The sequence below is a fragment of the Prionailurus viverrinus genome, chromosome A3 (genome assembly GCF_022837055.1).
Source record: "Prionailurus viverrinus isolate Anna chromosome A3, UM_Priviv_1.0, whole genome shotgun sequence".
Taxonomy (NCBI): Eukaryota; Metazoa; Chordata; class Mammalia; order Carnivora; family Felidae; genus Prionailurus; species Prionailurus viverrinus.
The window spans coordinates 79,416,427-79,436,394 of NC_062563.1; the positions used below are offsets into that span (position 1 = coordinate 79,416,427).

Consider the following 19,968-nt stretch of genomic DNA (forward strand, 5'->3'; position numbering starts at 1 on the left):
TATGTTTAGGTAGTCTTATCCCAAATGAAATGCCACTGATTTCCAAATCTTTATTTCTAGCCCTGACCTTTTCCCTTAGCTTTTGTTCTGTATATTCCACTGTCTACTGGGATGTCTACTACGCATCTGTAACTTAACATGTCAAAAACACAACTCCTGATTTTCCCTCTCAAACCTCTTTCTTTACTAGCCTTCCTTTTTACCTGGTTGCTTAAACCAAAAATGTGGGAGGGGTGCCTGGGTGGCTCAGTCGGTTAAGCATCCGACTTCAGCTCAGGTCATGATCTTGCAGTCTGTGGATTTGAGCCTGGAGCCTGCTTTAGATTCTGTGTCTCCTTCTCTCTCTGACCCTCCCCTGTTCATGCTCTCTTTCTCTTTCTCTCTCTCTCTCGGAAATAAAAAAATATAAACATTAAAAACAATTTTTCTTTTAAATGTGAGAATTGCCCTTGTTTACTTTTCTCCCTACTCCTCCCTACATCCAATCCATCATCAAGTCCTTCCACCTCGGTCATCAAAATAGCTTACTAAATTTGACTTCTTTTCGCTATCTCCTCTGCTAAGACACTAATCCAAAGCACTTCTTTCATTTAAACTACTCCAACAGCCCCTAGTTATAGTGTTCACTAAGTTTAACATGTCAGCCTGAGTAAACATCTCAAAATGTATTCATAAATCAATCACACACTTAACACTCTCCAATAGCTTTCTGTGTGCTACTGGAATTAAACCTCATCTTCCTTATCATGGTCTACAAAGTCCTAGAGGATCTGGCCCCTGCTTACCTCTTCAACCTCATTCTGTTTGCGTTAGTCCTCCTGGCCTTCTCTCCATCCCTCAGGTAAGCTCTTACCAATCTCCAGGATTTGGTACTTGCTATTCCTCTGACTGGAATGTTCTTTCCCTGAATCTTCCTGTGGATACCTCTTTCTGATCACTTAGGACTCAGCTCAAATGTCACGTCTTCAGAGCATCCCCATCCTCAGTCATATACTATCCCATTGCTTTATTTTCTTTACAGCAACAAAAAAACAAAATACCTTCATAATAGTATTTTAAAGGATCTTTTTTGATAATATGCTCGATGTCTTTCATGTGGGCCATAGCTGCATGAAGGCAGATGCTCTGTCTTCTTTCTTAGTGTGTCACCACCTAAAGAGTACCTGGCACAGAGTAGATATTTGTTGAACTGAATGAACAGTATCAACAACTGGGTGCCTTCGAGGAAAACTAGCATGCGCTATTCTCTTCTATAAGTGCCAATAACTAGCTGCCTATCATCTTTACAGTAATAAGCTCTTTTTTCTCAGCATAAGTCCCCTCAAAATCAAAATTACTACTTACCTTTGTTGTTTTTTAGTCCATCCATCACCTTGTCTTGCAATCTTTCTATCTTAAAAAATTAAGTGAGGGCACCTGGGTGGTTCAGTTGGTTGAGCATCCGACTCTTTGATTTCAGCTCAGGTCATGATCCCAGGGTGGTGGGATCCAGCCCCACATCAGGCTCTGCCCTAAGTGTGGAGCCTGCTTGGGATTCTCTCTATCCCTGTCTCTCTCCCTCCCTCTGCCCCTCTCCCCTGCTCGTGTGCACTCTCTCTCTCCCTCACTCTAAAATTAAAAAAATAGGGGCACTTGGGTGGCTCAGTCAGTTGAGTGTCTGACTTTAGCTCAGGTCATGATCTCAGGGCTCTCTGGAGCCCCACATCAGGCTCAGTGCTGACAGCTTAGAGCCTGGAGCCTGCTTCAGATTCTGTGTCTCCCTCTCTCTCTGCCCCTCCCGCCCTCAAAAATAAACATTAAAAACTTTTTCTAAATAAAAAAATAAATAAATGTATCCTGTACAACTAAAATATTTTCCCTTTTCAGATATGGACTGAACCTTTCAAAAGAGGGTTCCACTACTTTAAAAAAATGTGAAAGGGTTAAAACAAATCTTTAGGAAGGTAAGATAATAAAACCCATAGCTTAGTCATATGACAAATTAAAAAAGCCCTGGAAATAAATATAAACATGCTGTCCTATTAATGAGGAGATTTAAATAAGTCAGTCTTTGAAAAATAAAAGATAACAATTAGTTCAAAATTCTATAGTTGTTACTAAATCTCCTTAGGTATAACTTGTGAGTTTACAGATTGGAGTGGTTTTAGAACTGGTCCTAAGTACTGCAACTGGGACAGATTCTGTTCGGTCCAGAACTCTTCAGTAGACAAACATTATTATCCTCTATTAAGTTCAAGAGGCACCTAAAACCAATCAATTTCTGAAGGTGGAATATAAACAAATAGACACAAAATATTTTCCCTTCCTATTTGTCATTCACCTTCCTAATGAATTCTTGAAACATCTGTGCTCAGTTCTCTCTTACAGTTCCGATATTGGGGGTTGAAGGTTAACTTCGTCTAAAAACTAAATTAAAAAATTTCCCTGGTACCAAAATGGACAAGAAATCTCACCTCCTTTCTTTTTACTCAGCAATTCCTTTAGAAAAATCGAAATTACAAATGATGTCTTTGAGATGTATGTATACCTTTTAAAAAGCTAAATAAGCCTCTTGCCAGTTTTGAATCCCTCTAAGGTCTTTCTTAGGGGCCTTGAAATTACCTCTTTGAAACGCAAGCACCAAGGAGGACCCTGTCCCACCTCTTGGTCTTTGTGGGATTTTAAACCCCAGCTGTTGGCTTCCAGATGTAACTTCGTATTATTTTTTTCCTTTGGATAAAGACAGCAGGTCGGTGGTGGATTATATCTGCCTGGCTACATAAACAAATGAGGGTTGTTGTGTCTTTCTTTTGTTTTTTTTTTTGTGGGTTTTTTTTTTTTTTTTTTGTCTTTACAGTCTCTTTAGTGCATCACATGCTTTAATGCTTATTCAATAATAAAATTGTTTCATTCTTTCCTACTTTTAGCGGAGAGGATATTATGGAGTTGGTAGATTTTATTTTTTTTATTTATTATTTTTATTTGTGCGAGAGATCGAGTGATCGAGAAAGCGAGAGAGCGAGAGAGCGAGGTAGAGATCACCCAAGCGTGGGAGAGGAGCAGAGGGAGAGAGAGAATCTTGAGCAGGCTCCACGCTCAGAGCAGAGGTCAACAAGGGGCTCAATCTCACGACCCTGGGATCATGACCTGCGCCAAAACAAGAGTCAGAGGCTCAAGGGACTGAGCCACTCAGGTGTACCAGGAGATTTTATTTTTAATGATTTCCCCAACTGGGTCCTCCAGTTTCAGCACTTGTATAGCTGGCTGATAATCCCCATGCCCCCTCCACACTCGTCTTAGGCAGTAAGGTATAGTGCAAAGACCACGGAATCAGACAACCCTGGGTTTAACCTGTGCTTTTCATTTTACCAGAACCTAACTTCTCTGAAGTATTACTTCTTTTTTTCTCTGAAGTATTACTTAACTTCTCTGAACCCCTATTAACCTCATTTACAAAATTAGGACAATAATACGTTTTAAATGAGGTAAATAAACGGACACACAAGGAGGTTCTTAGCACTCGAACGAAACAGAGTTATACCACACTGCCTCCACACACTAAACGTGTGTTTCACTCCCCCTCTCCTCGTGGGTATCTGTCAAATCCCAGGATAGAGTTTACCTCACTAATCTCGAGCACACTGCGTTAAGAGGCAACGAACTCGCAGTGAGGATCTTAACAGCTGAAAAAGTTTTAGTAGGTAAAGCTGACAGAGCCCTCGCAATTCAAACGGAATGGAGGAAAATCAGGTTGCGGGGGTCCCCAAATGCAAATACGTGAATTACAAATGAATACAGGCGACAGCGCTTCCGCACTTCCTCTCCAAGGCTCATCAGCACACCGCCCGCCGACGCGGGGGCGAAGATTTGCATGTGCGAAGTTGGAAAGAGGCGGGGAACCACCCATCGAAAACCCCGGCCGCCGTCCCCCGGGGCCCCGGAGAGCCAGCCCCACTTCACTGCCCGGCCCGCCCCCAAGTGCTCCGGTGCGGCCGGCCCCCTGGACGTCACCGCACCTTCCCACCCTCTTCTGAACTTTAAACCACGCGCCTCAGAACAACCTGGAGGAGGGGGATTTCTTCCGAGCCGGCGGCTGTCGCACGATCAAAACAGTCACCGCCCGGCTCCCAGCGTTCCCCGCGCTCCCGAAGATCCCGCCTCCCACTGTCCAGACCCAGTCTCAAAGCCCTCGGCTGCAGGGGGCGGGGCGCGGGGTAGGGGCGGGGCGGAGCGCGGGCCTCCGGGACGCCCCGCCTCTCCGCCCCCGGGGCAGGCGGTGCGGGGGTGGGGGTGGGGGTCTACGTCAGCCGCGGGAAATCCCCTCTACTAGCTGCCCGCCCCTCGGCCTGGCCGGCCTGGGGCTCTGGCGGCGCTCCGCCCCCTACCCCTGGCTATCTCGCCTAGGAAGGGCGACTCTGGGTGATCGCAACGCGAGAATTAAGGGGGTGGGAAGGTGTGAGCCGCAAACTCCTAGGAGGGCGGGAAGGAGGAGGAGGCCCCGGGGGGTGGTCAGGGGAACAGGGGGTCCGGTCGGCAGAGTCCGTCGGCCGCCGGACCGACGCGGGCTGATCGCGGAGGTCTCGGGTCTGGACGCTTGGAGCGGGCGGCGCGGTGAGCGGAGCCATGGCCTCCGGTGAGTGTTCCAGGCGCGGGTCCGGACCGGGGGAAGGAGCTCCTCCGGACGTCCGAGTTTCGGGGGTCCCAGTTTTGGTTGTGCGCGTTATGTCTTTAAAATCGTCTCATCTGGCAAATTGTCAGCCTTTAACAAGTTCCCCGGTTCAAGGTTTGCGTGCGAAACCAAAGTCACGCTCTGTAATTTGATGCCAACGATTTGATTTTAGGATTAGGGAAGTAACAATTACCTAAATAAAGGAGGACGGATAGTTCTCGTATTTAGAAGTTGTTTTATGTCGAAATGGTGGTGTTATATTTTAGAACAGGAATGAAGAAGCTTCAGACCTCAGGAGTGCGCTACTTTTTTTTTAAAGTTTAATTTCATCAAGTGCCGAGAGGTGATCACTGATGTGTTGACAGTTGTACAAAATGTGGTGCGGCTTTAAAAGTCACCAGTGGTATCCCAACAGCTTTTAAGTGGAAACGTTGCTTGAACAAAGTGGATAGTTTCTACTCTAAAGCGCGTACTTTCTGTTTTACGGAAAAGTCATTTTTTTTCTTTATTGGAAAGGAGTATTAAAACACCGGTGCTTTTAAAATAGGAGCAGGAATGAAAACTGTGCATCACTAATGTAGAAACTGATTTTCAGTTAATAGATGCGTCCATTTCTTGCTTTGGAGGGAAACGGCTTTATCAAAAAACAGGTTAGAGGACAGGGGAGGGAGTCTCAAGTATTCCCTCAAGTAGCCGTGGTTTAGATCTGTTTGTAACCTAAAGGGAAGTAAATCGAGTAGATTGTTCCAGTTGGACCTTTACAGGATGCTGGCAAGGTTCATGAGGACGTTTCCCGGCAGAGGGAGCAGCTTGAGCAAGGCTGGGAGGCCTTATCGATAGTATTAAGTTAGCGCTGTACTAAGTGGCAGAAGAGGGGACCTTGTTTTTGCTTGACCCGCGTCCTCCCAAGTCCCTGATTCAGTGACCCTCAGAAGGTTGATATCTAGCAGAGAAGAGGAAGTAGAAAGCATTAAAGGATTTTTTTTAAGGGTTGAGCAGAACAATGCCATAGCTACTGCTGTAGGCCGAAAAGGAAATTGGGGTGGTTCACATGACATTTGATTTCACTTTGTCTGTGGTTTTCATGTGAGAATACAAGTGTAGTTTAAAATATTTCAACTTTCTCTTTACCCACTTCAGTGACCCCAAACTTTAAGATAATTTTGTAAATTTATAACTTCAAAGCACATTTAGAATGAAAATGCAAAGATGATCTGAAATATTTGGCTAATTTATTATTGGTTACCAGAAAGATTTTGTGTGAAAGTAGTAAAGGTGAGCATTATAAATAAAAAAGGTCAGACTGCTGTCAACTTACACAAAATTCGTTAATATGTGGCTTGAATACAATACTTCTAATTACAAGGGAGAAAAGAACCATTTACACAGAGGGTAGCGTAAGCCCCACAGCATTCAGGAAGACGATACAATTTGAATTTGTTTAATGGCACTGTATTTTGTGCTGTTGTGAGAGCTGATTCCCTAAATTGAAGGGGAAGAAATTTAAAGGAATAGAAAGCTGTAGAGCAGTTATCTCTTTTTTTGTTTTTGTTTGTTTTCTGTTTTTTTGTTTTTTGTTTTTTGCCTTTTCTGGAGTTGCATTAAAATGGGACTATTTAAAATATAACAAGTTATTTGGGGTGCCTGGATGACTCAGTTGGTTAAGCGTCCAACTTCCGCTCAGGTCATGATCTCATGGTTGGTGGGTTCTAGCCCCTCGTTGGGCTCTGTGCTGACATTTCAGAGCCTGAAACCTGCTTCGAATTCTGTGTCTCCCTCTCTCCCTCTGCTCCTCCCCTCACTAGTACTCTTTCTCTCAAAAATAAATAAATTAAGTAAATAAATAAAAATAAAATATAACAAGTTATTTAAATTGGAATTCAGTTGTTTGAAAACTGCCAAGGAAATTTTTAAAAAGGAGTCTGGGTATATTTTCCTTAATCACCTGTAAAGGCCTTATAGAAAAAGATGCAATAATTACAAATTCTTTTCCTGTTTTGAAACAGTAATTGAACCGAAAGAGTAATAGGAGAAAAATTTTTGCTTAGTTTATCTTTGTTTAGTTTAGATTATTTGTAGTAAGGTAGTATTGGAACCTCAAAAAGTATTTTTATTGATTACCAAGCACTTTAGACCATGTCTTTATTTCTCACCGGATGTCATATGTAAATAGGTATGGGTAGTTGCATATGTTATCTGTATCACGTAAAAGTAGGAGATCATAATCTCATAGGCAAAATTATATAAGTACCATGAGTAACTGGGACTTTGATATGTTTATGATTCTAAATTTTGTTCAGGTAAATTACCAAATTAATTATTTAGGATTTCACAGATCAGGTTCTATTAAGTTGTCTTTATTGCTTGTTTGTTTGTTTGTTTGCTTGTTTTTAACGCGTTGATTTTTCTGTCTTTTGGCACAATTAATTAGAACAGGTATTGCTAAGAAGAATGTTCCTTGTCCACTTAGGGTATGCGTAGGCAGTCATTACTCTTGTATATTTATGATTCTGTTGTGCTTAACATAAGCAAAATTAGCTATTTTATGTCTGAACCTAAGGCTTCTCATTGTTCCAGTAGAAAGTACGGAATGCTCTTATGCACACCTAGGTCTGTTTCCTAATAAGCAGTACTGTCTTTGGTAAAATATGTTTTAATATTTAGATAATTGATTTTTATTCACAGTTTTCTTAAGTATAGTTCTGTTGTGTCATACAATAGGAAGTACATGAAGAAGTTGTTTTTGTAAGCCACAATACTTCCAACTCTGTGGTGTGAGTTTCAAGAGAACTATAAGTATTTCTCTTGAGTAAGGGGAAAAAAAATCAGTGTAGGTATGATGCAACTTAATCTTTAACGATAAAGCTGGAAGCTGGAATTGGCAACTAAAGCAAATGACTTTTTTAAGTAGAAGACTGCACACTGTAAACACGAAGGCTGTTTCAGACTTGCCACCCATGAAAACGTAGAGACAATAGTGGTATGAAAGAATGAAGGTGCTGACAGAATGAAGTGGTATGATAGAGTGAAGGCACTGAGTGAGTGAAATGGCTAGGGAGGAATCATGATGAATCATAATTGGTACCATCTGGGGTGTGTGTAGTATCTTTCCCAAATACAACTTAGGAGGCTCAGCATTTCCTTTTGTCCTGTCCTTCTCTCATCTGCGTTCTCTGCAAAGGATTGTGTTTGTAGGCACATGACCCAAATACTTGCATGGGACATACTTATACTAAAAACCAGTCAATATTTGTTTAATACTTTTTAAAATTGGCATCCTGTAATGTTTAGTTTTAAATTTGGCAGGCTTTTTAAAAATATATATTTATTTATTTATTTATTTTGAAAAAGAGCATGCGCGCACAAGCGGTGTAAGGGGCAGAGAGTGAAGATACAGAAATCCCAAGCAGGCTCAGTGCTGTCAGCACAGAGCCCATCCGTGGGGTTTGATCCCACATACTGTGAGATCATGACCTGAGCGGAAACGAAGAGTCAGTCGCTTAACTGATTGAGTCACCTAGGTGCCCCTAAATCTGGCAGTCTTAATCAAGACAGGTGATTTGGTATTGCCATTTATTTTCAATTTAATTAAATACCTGAGTAATCTGGGACAGATTTTAAATATTTCTCTACTTTTTCATCCCAGAAGTTAAAATTTTTTTCGAAATCCTCCCCGCCCCCCAACACAGTGAAATCTCTAGCACTTACAACTCTTACATCTTTTATTTACCTTATGCTGCATACATCAGTCAAATACACATCCAAAACTGTCCTTACTTGGATTCTTAAGGCCCATTTCCGAGTCAGCCTCAGATATTGGAATAAATCTGGACTTTAGCCCATAATGAAGCTGGTTTTATTCCAGTTCTGCTACTCTGTGAGATAAAAATGAGAGAATAATAATTATAAAGGCTTGTTTTTAGGAACCCATAAATACCCATCAATGTTAGTTTTCTTATGTAGTGGAGCTGTTTGGGGACCCAGACCTCTAGGAAATGGGACTTTCTAGAGATAGTTTGAGTATCCTGACATTCTAGAATTCTGTGAAACCTTAAAAACTTACAATAATAGGCTAGAACAGATGCTAGATAGAAAATAGTCTTTCAAGAATATATAAGACTACCCATTTACTTTTAAACAATTTGAAATGGTTTTCTGTATTTTTAAACTAGGGGAGAAGAATTTAACAGTGATGTTTGGAGGCAGTGTATCTTTTCTCTCTCTGTTGTCCACTTAAATGATACTGAACATTCTGAAAAGAAAGTAAATAAAAAATTTCTTAGTAGATAAACTGTCCTTTTGCTAATGATTGATATAACTTATCCTTCATTTGATTTCTTTTGCACCTTCTGTGTTATTCTCTTTCTATCCTGTGGGAATAGGCTTAAGTTTTCTTTGCCCCTTTGTTAACTGAATGCCATTCTATGTGAGAAATGGTAACTCTAAATTTTGATCATAATTAGGAAGAAACGGAAAAGCTCACGTGTGTCTTAAGGTAGAGAAGATTATCACCACAATTCAGTTGGGTTCCTAGGTTTGAGGAATGACAAATCTTTTCTTTTTCTCCAAAGTGAGTGAAGGTGATATTTAGAAAAGTGTATATTGTTAGCTCCATTTCCTCCTTTGACTCTCAGGCAGTCTGTTATCCATTACTTCTGTAAGAGAGATGCGGTCTGTAGTCAGTTATTCTCAGCTGTGGTGTTGACATTTTAGTGTGTTATCATTTGCTTGCTGTATTGTAACGAGTCTTACTAATGATAGTTAAAATATTAGTTTTGCAAACAGTTTACCTTTTAAATAGATCGCTGTGATTGGAGACCATCCCATCATAATGCCTTTTTCCCTTGCTTATATTTGGCTAAGCTTCTTAGACTGGGAGAGAAAGAAGACTTAGAAGTTGTCAGAATTCCTCTGCCTAGTTTGTCTATCACCCAGCTCATACTTGTATATGAATTTTTGGACTGCTCTCTAGATATGTGCATTGTTTCTGCTTCTTTATGTTTTAGGGCAGTGGTTCTTAATCAGTAGTGTGTTAGAATGGTTTGGAAGTCTTTTTCAGAAATATGTTGGGGCTTTAAAGATTTCTGTTTCTATTCAGATCACAGGTGGGATCAGGGCGTGTATGTTTTTTGGAAAAGCTTCCTAGGTAATTCTGATACATACCCCCACTCTGAACTCTGTTCCAGGAATTTCATTGGATCTAAATACTGACTTCCCTATACCAAGATGCATTATCTTCTTAAATTAAGTTGCATTTATTTTAGGTTATTTGCTGTAATCAGTTATTGTAACTTTACCCCCAGTGGTTTTTATGCTTGGGTTTTTTTGTTTGTTTGTTTTTTAATTTGATCCATTGGGATCCCAGCTATCATATTTGCTAATGTCATTTATAATTTCTTTTAACTTCATAATGTTGAGCTTTAGCATCTATAAAATGGGATAATAATTCCTGTTCTGTTTTTATGATGATTAAAGTTGAGAGGATCAAATAAGAATATATATAAGAGTACTTTAAAACAGTGTTATAATTACTGTAGTTAACTTTTTACTGAACAATTAACACTGGTTCCCAGTGCTGGCTATAAGGTTTTAGTTAAGGTGTCTATTTCTGACAATTAAAGCTCCATTTTTAACTTTTATTTCAATGTAATTAAAAAAATTTTTTTTAAGTTAATTTATTTTTGAGAGAGTGTGTGTGCAAGTGGGGGAGGGGCAGAGAGAGAGAAGAAGACAGAATTTCAAGCAGGCTCCTTGCTGCCGGCACAGGACCCCATGAGGGACTTGAACCCACGAACCATGAGATCATGACCTGAGGTGAAATCAGGACTGGCCACTTAACTGACTGACCTACTTAGGCACCCCACAATGTAATTTTTTTTTTATCTTAAAAACTCAAATAGCACCCTTTTTTTTGCCTAAGTGCAAAAAAAACCATGAATATATCTTGCAAATATTTTGGCTATATTTCAGATGTTTTACAATATTGTTCAAAATGCAGGGGTCAACCCTAGCTTTTGTATAGTATTGGTTAAAGAAAAGTGCAGTAATCAAGAACTACTTAAAAGAAATTTCAACTTTTCAAAACTGTAGTGATTTGAGATAATCTTAGTTGAGAGTACTTATTTTCCCTACAATTCCCTCATTGATATTTTACCTTCTTCCACTCCATAGATGACTACATTTCAGCACTTTTTTCAGGAGAGTGGCATTTTAAGACAGAGCACTGAGGAAGGAAATAACTGGTACACTGTACTGATGCGTGATATAAGTGATTTATAGTTGGGAAGTAGTTTTAAATCATAAATACAGATAAATTAGACTGTAAATAAGTATGAAGATTAGAAAAGTGTAGCAGTTCTGGTACCCACAAAGCACTGGTTTTTTTCCTTAGTAGGGAAACCTACTGAAGGATCATCAGTATGATCCTTCAATGTTTGTGTAACTTACACGAACAAAAAGATTTTTAGATTTTCAGTTATTCATTCTCCAGATGTTTACCGAATATCAGTGTATAAGGCACTGATGAATACGTCACAATTCTTGCCTTCAAGTAGCTTGAAAAGAAATAAGACCAGTAACTTGATGAAATAAAACAAGTTGCTTTTTTTCAAGAAGAAATAAAACAGTGAGTCTCCCCTTAATTATAGTAATTTGGAATAATTGTCATAAACAAAATACTATGGCAAATTAGAGGAGGGGGAGATTATTTCCAGCTGGGGGAATGTAGAATATTCTAATAAACTGTTGGTTGCTCATGAGACTTTTGTTTGTTTTTTTTTTAACCAATAAAGAGCTTCTTCAATAGGAAGAATGGATTTCAAAGGGTTTTAAGTACTTGATGTTATATGATAACTAATATTTTTCATTTTTATAATTTCACATTTTTAAAAATTATTTTAATCTTTCAGCAACTGCTCTTTTCTTGTCTATAGCCTTTTTTCAAAAACGCTTTCTACTTTAAGGTAGTGTTGTGTAACCAATGAAATATTTGAAAAATCACTATGAGCCTAACTAGCACTTTTACTCACACTCATCTCCCAAAAGTTAGCCACTTACCATTAATGATGTAATTCTATATCAACTTCCCACCAACCACCTTTAAATAAATAGTGGGCAGGGATTTATTTGACCTTTAGTTCAACCACATAAATTATTTTATATATCACTTTAAAATATTGTTGAGTATTGAGAGGAAAATGTACTTTATTTTCAAATACTCCTTCAATAATATAGAAGGATATGAAATATTTGAAACTGAAATGTGAATTTGAGTTATTTGAAATATGTGAAGTTGAAACACTCATCTGCATGCCTTACATTTTTCAGTAAAATTGAAATAAGTGTTAGGAACAAGATTAGGTTAAAGTCCGTTTTCCCTGGCTCTTTGTCTTTTGCCTAAACAAATAGGTAGTAAATTCAAACAGGAGTCTGAACCAACCAATTAATTAAAGGTAACATTAACACTTCATTCAGTAACCCAAAGTAGAAACTGTGGAGCCTCAGTGATTCTTTACTTGCTCTTAACCCTAATGTTCAGTCACCAAGGAGTGTTAATTTTATGTTTTCAATAATCCTTCATCCTTGTTATCACGACCATATGTCAGACGTGCCCTCATCATTGGGCACAGTAGCATAACAGCCTCTGAACTGATCATCATGCTTTCTCCTTTCTTTCCAATCTGTCCACTGCCATCAGAATTCTTACTCTAAAATGTCAGTCTGATCATATGGTTCCCCTGCACAAAACCATTCATTGATTCTTTGTCACTCAGAAGGAAATCCAAATCCCCAGTGTACTCTGGCATTTGGTTCTAAAGGTGAAAGTGTATTACACGTTCATTATGGTTATATTGGTGATTCTTAAACTTTCTTTTCTGTGCTGCCACGACTTTGGACTCCCTGCTGAATGCCTACCTTTCTCCCTTCCCCCTCTGCTCTCTCCACCCTTTTTTGCTTCATTAGTTCTTTTTCCTTTAACACAGGCATGTCTGACTCTTTTGCTCTTACTGTCATTTTATGCACAATTTGTTAGCATAAACAAAATTTTGTTTTGTTGGACTCTCCTATAGTCTAATAATTTGTGTTGTTTGCCTCATTTTTTTTTTAAGTTTTTTTTTTAATGTTTATTTTTGAGACAGAGACAGAGCATGAACGGGGAAGGGTCAGAGAGAGGGAGACACAGAATCTGAAACAGGCTCCAGACTCTGAGCTGTCAGCACAGAGCCCAACGCGGGGCTCGAACTCACGGACCGTGAGATCATGACCCGAGCGGAAGTCGGCTGCTTAACCGACTGAGCCACCCAGGCGCCGCTGCCTCATTGTTTTCCAAAGTCTTGAAAGTACCAGTTGTTATAAAATCATGGTATCACTATAAAATCATTGTTTTCAAGAAAGCATTTGAAATTAATAATAGTAGACAACATGTATTGAGTATTTCTTATAGGTGTGTTACTTGGTAAGAACCGAACACACATTACCTCTAATCCTCACAACAACCCAATGAAGTAGGTGCTGTTATTATTATTCACATTTTATAGAGTAGGAGACTTATAAGATACAACATTTCCAGTGTGTTTGCTATTAAGATAGGACTAAGTAGGACTCACAAGACCTCTTCCTCATACTGCACTGGGAAGACCCATTGTGTTACCCTTTTGAAGAGTTTTCTTGCATTCTAACAGAAGATAAGTCTTTAGTCAAAGAAATTGATTATCTAATTGTGGGAATTTAAAAGTCAGTAAGCTGATTGAGGGAATTTTTTTTAATGGAAGACGTCTTTACCTCCCTGAAGTAAAGACACATTGCTAAGTACCCTACTTGTAAGCACACTTGAGTGTCTCCACTGAGCTTTCATTTCCACAATATGGATCATAAGAGGGGGTAAACAAACATGCACGTGTTCTAGGGCAGCTCTATTGACATATAATTAATGTATGATAAATTACACATGTTTGAAGTATGCAGTTTGATAACTTTTGACATAGAAATACGACTCTAGGGGCGCCTGGGTGGTGCAGTCAGTTAAGCGTCCAACTTCAGCCAGGTCACGATCTCGCGGTCCGGGAGTTCGAGCCCCGCGTCAGGCTCTGGGCTGATGGCTCAGAGCCTGGAGCCTGTTTCCGATTCTGTGTCTCCCTCTCTCTCTGCCCCTCCCCCGTTCATGCTCTGTCTCTCTCTGTCCCAAAAATAAATAAACGTTGAAAGAAAAAAAAAAATTAAAAAAAGAAATACGACTCTAAGAATCATGATCACAGTCAAGATAATTAACATATCCATCATCCCCCAAGTTTCCTCATCCACTCCACACCCCTGTTCTTAGGTGATCAGTGTTCTGCTTTCTTTGATTATAGTTAGTTCATATATTCTAGAGTTTTATATAAATGGAGTCCTACAGTATGTGCTCTTTTGGTCTGGTTTCTTTCAGTCAGCATAAAGTTGCATGTTTTAAATGACATTTTTATAGAAAGTAAGTAATTATTTTCTTTTCCTCTGTTGTGTCTCATACTTTAGTAAAGGTTTAGATGGAACTGATTGAAAATTGTGGTGAGCTTAAAATCACTTCTGGAATTTGTTTGGATGTACTATGTATCAATCCTTTAAGATTCCAATGGAGATATTTAAAAAACATATCCTTCTGCAAGGATTTAAATGCATTTTCAGTTTCTTATTTTTCTTTCTTTTTAATGTTAATTTTTGAGAGAGAGCAAGAGTGAGTGAGCGTGTGGGGGTGAGGGGAGAGAGGGAGAAGGAGACACAGCATTCAAAGCAGGCTCTAGGCTCTCAGCTGTCAGCACAGAGTCCAACATGGGGCTGGAACTCAAAACCGTGAGATCATGACCGGAGCTGAAGTTGGATGCTTAACCGACAGAGCCACCCAGGTGCCCCTGTATTTTCATTTTCAATTAGCCGTCTTTTAGTACTGGTAAGAGTCTAATGCAAAATCAAGCAGTTAAACTCACTTTTGGAGTATGATATTGCACTTCTGAAGACTATCTTCTTGACCCTTCTGTGGGAATCTTGAAGGAAACCCTTCTACTTGTTCTCATATGAGAAGTGGATATCTCTGAAGTGGGTATCTCAGAACTTCACACTGGCATAGCTGTAGATATTAAATGGTAGAGTGCTACCTAATAAATATGATTTGAGTGATTTGTGTTAGCATTATGTTAATTATGAGTGGGAGAAGAAGGTGCCTTTACCATTCAACCTTGGGTAATTGCATTTCAACTTTAATATTGGGAGGGAAAAATTTTTAGTCTGCTGTTTTGAAAGAAACAAAATGGTTAAATCCATTATTACTGCTATTCTAATTTCACTCTCCCTCTTTTTCAAATTTCCAGGTGGGTATAACCCATGTATAGAGATAATTGAACAGCCCAGGCAGAGGGGAATGCGTTTTAGATACAAATGTGAAGGGCGGTCAGCAGGCAGCATTCCAGGGGAGCACAGCACAGACAACAACCGAACATACCCATCTATCCAGGTAATAGACCATTTTCCTGTGTGTACCTAACTCTTAATTGCTTCATATTTTAGCTATAGCAATTACATTAAAGACCCAGTTTCTTCACAATGTGCTGTCATTTCTACTGTGGCTTAAATATATACTTTGAAGGGGTATTTATGGTATGACAGTGAACAGAAAAGCCTGGCATTCGGTGGCCCAACATTCAGGTGTTTTCTCATGCTCCATGATAATATTACGGTATAACTTGTTTTAAAAGGAATATGGGCAGAATCAGATTATGTGACCAATTGAAATTAATGCAGAAAATAGTACTCCAAAGAACTGAGAGGTAAATTCTTCCCTTCTGGTATTCTCTGGAAAGTTTCATCGAAACTGCATTTGCCAGTCAACTGGACTTTATTTATCTGGTGCTAACTGCATTATATATATTCAACTCTCATTTAGTAGATCAATTCTTAATGAGATAAATTTATGGATTATATCTTTAATTTCCCCCTTTTTCAGATTATGAACTATTATGGAAAGGGAAAAGTGAGAATTACATTAGTAACAAAGAACGACCCATATAAACCTCATCCTCATGATTTAGTAGGAAAAGACTGCCGAGATGGCTACTATGAAGCAGAGTTTGGACAAGAACGCAGACCCTTGTTGTAAGTACACAGTCACAGATCTCTTCAGGAATAGGATAAGCATGGGATGCTCTGTTTACTATGCATGTACATCTGTTATTTTTTAGCAGAATAGAGTAACTTCTCATTCTACTTTTACTTACTATAGTGTACCTTTAAATTTTCTTACCATTTGCTTAGAACCACCCTTTTATTCTTTACTAGTGGACAGCCCATGATGGTAGCAGGAATACTTATTGTTACTGAAGGTATACATAAAATTATTTCATGCTGTGATTTTCTTTCTTAGTTTGAACAATTTATGAAAGGTTTTCTTTCATATATGTTACTTTGTCCTTTCATTAACAGTTAAAAATCACCAAATATGAGAAAATTAACTGGAAAACTGGAATTATTATTTAGAAAAGGACAGGTTATAAAAGTAACATACAATAGTAATTCTAAGATAAAAAAAATCATTTAATACTTTGGTATTGGTGAGGCTGCCACAAGATGGGTCCATTATCATGTTGGTGAGAGTACAAATTAATAAAATCCTTCTGGGATGCACTTTAACATAGGAAAAACCTGAAAAATATGAATGTCTCTTGAACCGGCAATTCTGTTTCTAGGAGTTTATCCTCAGGAAACAATTAAGCTTAATTTAACTATAGTGATATTCATTGCAGCTTTGTTAGTGAAAGTAAAAAGTTTGAAGCAATTGAAGTAATAAACAGGGAGGGACTAGTTAAATAAACTGGTACATCCAGGCATTAAATATAACATTGCAAATATCTCTTTATATAGAAAGATATTCACACTATGTAAGATAAATTGGTTTTAAAACAATATGTGATTAAAAATATATTTTTTTAAAAAATGTATGTGTACATATACTTGGTATTAATAGTAGTTGTCTCTTGGTGGGTAAGATTGTGGGGTTTTCTATTTTTCTTTTAACTTGTGTTTATTCTATAGTTCGTTTTTGTGATGAACATATATTGCCTTTGGGGAAAAAATGAACCTAATTACAACAGGGAAAATGTTACTAGCCTCCTTTTGTATTAGTAGTGACTATTTAGAAAATGTACTTTAAATTTATTATTATTTTTAATGTTTTTATTTATTTTTGAGACAAAGAGAGACAGAGCATGAGCAAGGGAGGGGCAGAGAGAGAGGGAGACACAGAATCTGAAGCAGGCTCCAGGCTGCAAGCTGTCAGCACAGAGCCCGATGCGGGGCTCGAACTCACAGACTGTGAGATCATGATCTGAGCTGAAGTCGGATGCTCAACTGACTGAGCCATCCTGGCGCTCCTAGAAAATATACTTAAAAATATTCCTCTCACAATAACAACATAAACCAAAAATAATTAATAATACACATGTGGCAAGAAATATTTCCTATTTATATTATTTGACCTCCCAATGCCATTTTACACTGTGGACCCTTCCTTTCTTAGAACATTCTTATTTCTTGATTTCTGTGAAAATAACCTCTCCTGTTTTACTTCTTGCTTTTCTCGATCTTAGTTACAGGCAGTTAAATTTTTGGACTATCTTGGTTATGTTCAACAGTGCCCTTTATGGCTGTCCTGTTTATCCCCCCAATCCAGGTTTAAGGATCACATATTGTATTTACTTGTCATGATTATTTTTTTTTTCAACGTTTTTATTTATTTTTGGGACAGAGAGAGACAGAGCATGAACGGGGGAGGGGAAGAGAGAGAGGGAGACACAGAATCGGAAACAGGCTCCAGGCTCCGAGCCATCAGCCCAGAGCCTGACGCGGGGCTCGAACTCACGGACCGGGAGATCGTGACCTGGCTGAAGTCGGACGCTTAACCGACTGCGCCACCCAGGCGCCCCTTGTCATGATTATTTAAGTTGTCATGATTATTAAAATCTCCCTTAATTCAGAACAGTTTCCCAGTCTTTTTTGGTCTTTCGTGACATTAACATTTTTGAAGAGTCTGGGCTGTTTTGAAGATTGTGTTCAGTGTGGATTAGTCTGAATGGTTGCTGGTTTATATTCATGTTAGTAACACGAATAATACATTCATGTTAACCCGAAACAATTTGGATGAGAAATCTACAGAGGTGCTGCTATGTTGTTCTCAAAATATCCCTTCAGGAGACATGGGATATTAGTGTTTTCCATTGGTGATGTTAATCAGCATTCTATTGTAAAGAAAAACTTTCCCTTTTTCCCCTTTCCTATTAAAAAAAAAAAAATAGCACTGTAGCCCCATGGATTCTTATATACACTGTACTGTAGTCCATTATTGGCATTATTATTATTTTGATGTTCGGGTTGACCCATATTTGACCAATGCAAGCCCCTTCAGCCTGTTTCCTATGTCCTTTTGATATGTTCCCATCTCTCTTTGAGCACTTATTTTTTTACTTTCTGACACAGCAAAGTGTTCAAGACTTACTTGTACTTTTCTTGCCCCAGCTCTGAAATCAGTTTTTTTCTAAGGAGCCCTGGTTCCTTTCAGTGGAGAATGGTATTTAGTCCCATTGTCTTTTTGACATATTCTTGTAAATATCAAAATACCTCAAATAGAGTATTCCCAAGACCGTGATTGTACCATGATCATACTTTTTTCTCAGTGCTTCTTCCAATGTGCCTTATCTCAGTGGTTGCTATAAAAGCCCCAAACTTGGGTATCATCCATGACACCCCTCCCACAGATGCATACTTTGAATGCATTAACTAGTATTTCTTAAATAGTTCTTGAATCTATGCACTTTCCTCAGTGACCTCCATCACCACCACACTACCTGTAGTCTAAATGTAAGCTGCCAGAATAGCCTCCTGACTCGTCTGCTTGCATCTTTTTGTACTCCCCCTCTCCCCCCTGCTCCCCAAGTCTGTTCTCCACTTTAGCCAAAGTGATCTTTTGTAAAAGTTAAGTTAATTCATTCAGAGTGAGCTTTTCAAATACAAATCTGAATGTCAAATCCCCATTTAAAATATTTTAATGGCTTTATGTGGCTCTTGGAATAAGGACAGCATTCCTTATTGGCCTGTGAGGTCCGCATGGTCTCCTTGTATTTGTAGCCTGCCATTATACTGTGCTTTCCTTGAACTTTATACTCCAGTCATAGAGGCCTTCCTTTAGTTTGCTGTGTTTACAATGCTCTTCTGTAGGGACCTTTGCTTGTTCTGTTCCTCCTGCCTGAAGTCACTTTACTCTTCTCTTCCCCTACTTCGTTTCTGTTTATATTAAGTATCAGTTCATACAATAAACCTGTTTGTCCATCCAGAATTGATCAAGTCTCTCCCATCAAAGGCTCCTATGACAAAGTGTATGTCCCCCTTATCAAATTTGTTAGGATTTCAGTTTAGCATTTGTCTTTTGTTTTTTTATTTTATTATCATTGTTATTATTTTTAATATTTTTATTTATTTTTGAGAGAGAGAGACAGACAGAGTGTGAGGAGGGGAGGGACAGAGAGAGAGGGAGACACAGAATCTGAAGCAGGCTCCAGGCTTGGAGCTGTCAGCACAGAGCCCGCTGCAGGGCTCAAACTCGTGAACCATGAGATCATGACGTGAGCCAAAGTCGAATGCGTAACTGACTGAGCCACCCAGGTGCCCCAGCATTTGTCTTTTGCATGTGATTATTTAATACTTCTATATCTGCTTCACTAGACTAGAGGTCAGCAAACTTTCTCTGTAAAGAGCCAGATAGTAAATAGTTTAGGCTTTGCAGGCCATATGGTCTGTGTTGAAACTGCTCAATTCTCTTGTAGCATGAAAGCATGCCTAGACAATATGTAAACAAATTGGCTTGTCTGTGTTCCAAAAAATCTGTGTTTGCAAAAACAGGTGGTGGGCCAGATATGGTCTGGGGGCAATAGTTTGTCAGCCCCCGCGCTAGACTGTGAGCTGCATGAGGGGAGGGATTGTATGTCCCCATAACTTTCCAGACAGTTTTGGTACAGAGTAAGAATCCAAAATTTCATTCATTAAAATTTTTGTCAAAGAAAAATGAGAACCAAGCTATGAATCTTTCAAAGAAGTAGAATACTTTTGAGGAAGAGGATTATGGTTTCAGGGTTTTGAGAAGGGATTACGTATTCCAGATTTATTTTTTAATTATTGGAAGCAGAGGAAAGAAATGTCAAAGGTATCTTAGGTGCTAACAAAATCACAAGTATGGTGAAGGTGAAGAGCAGGAACATAAGACAGCATGAGCATGGAGAAGGGCAAACAAGGCAGGCAGCCTCCTG

The 19,968-nt window shown here is 39.0% G+C and overlaps 1 protein-coding gene across 3 annotated transcripts in view; it reads left to right on the plus strand.

Moving 5' to 3' along the window:
• The first annotated feature begins 4,261 nt into the window (after positions 1 to 4,261).
• The window catches only part of REL (REL proto-oncogene, NF-kB subunit), a 43,387-nt gene continuing 27,680 nt past the window's right edge, over positions 4,262 to 19,968 (plus strand). For 2 of the 3 annotated variants that reach the window (XR_007150703.1, XM_047851423.1), the window contains exons 1-3: positions 4,262 to 4,612; positions 14,989 to 15,131; positions 15,621 to 15,769. Coding sequence is in view for 2 of the 3 variants with exons in the window: in XM_047851423.1 (XP_047707379.1) it covers positions 4,603 to 4,612; positions 14,989 to 15,131; positions 15,621 to 15,769 (302 nt within the window). In the remaining variant the exon portion in view is untranslated. The remainder of the gene's footprint in view (positions 4,613 to 14,988; positions 15,132 to 15,620; positions 15,770 to 19,968) is intronic. The other variant, XM_047851422.1, reaches the window with a different exon arrangement.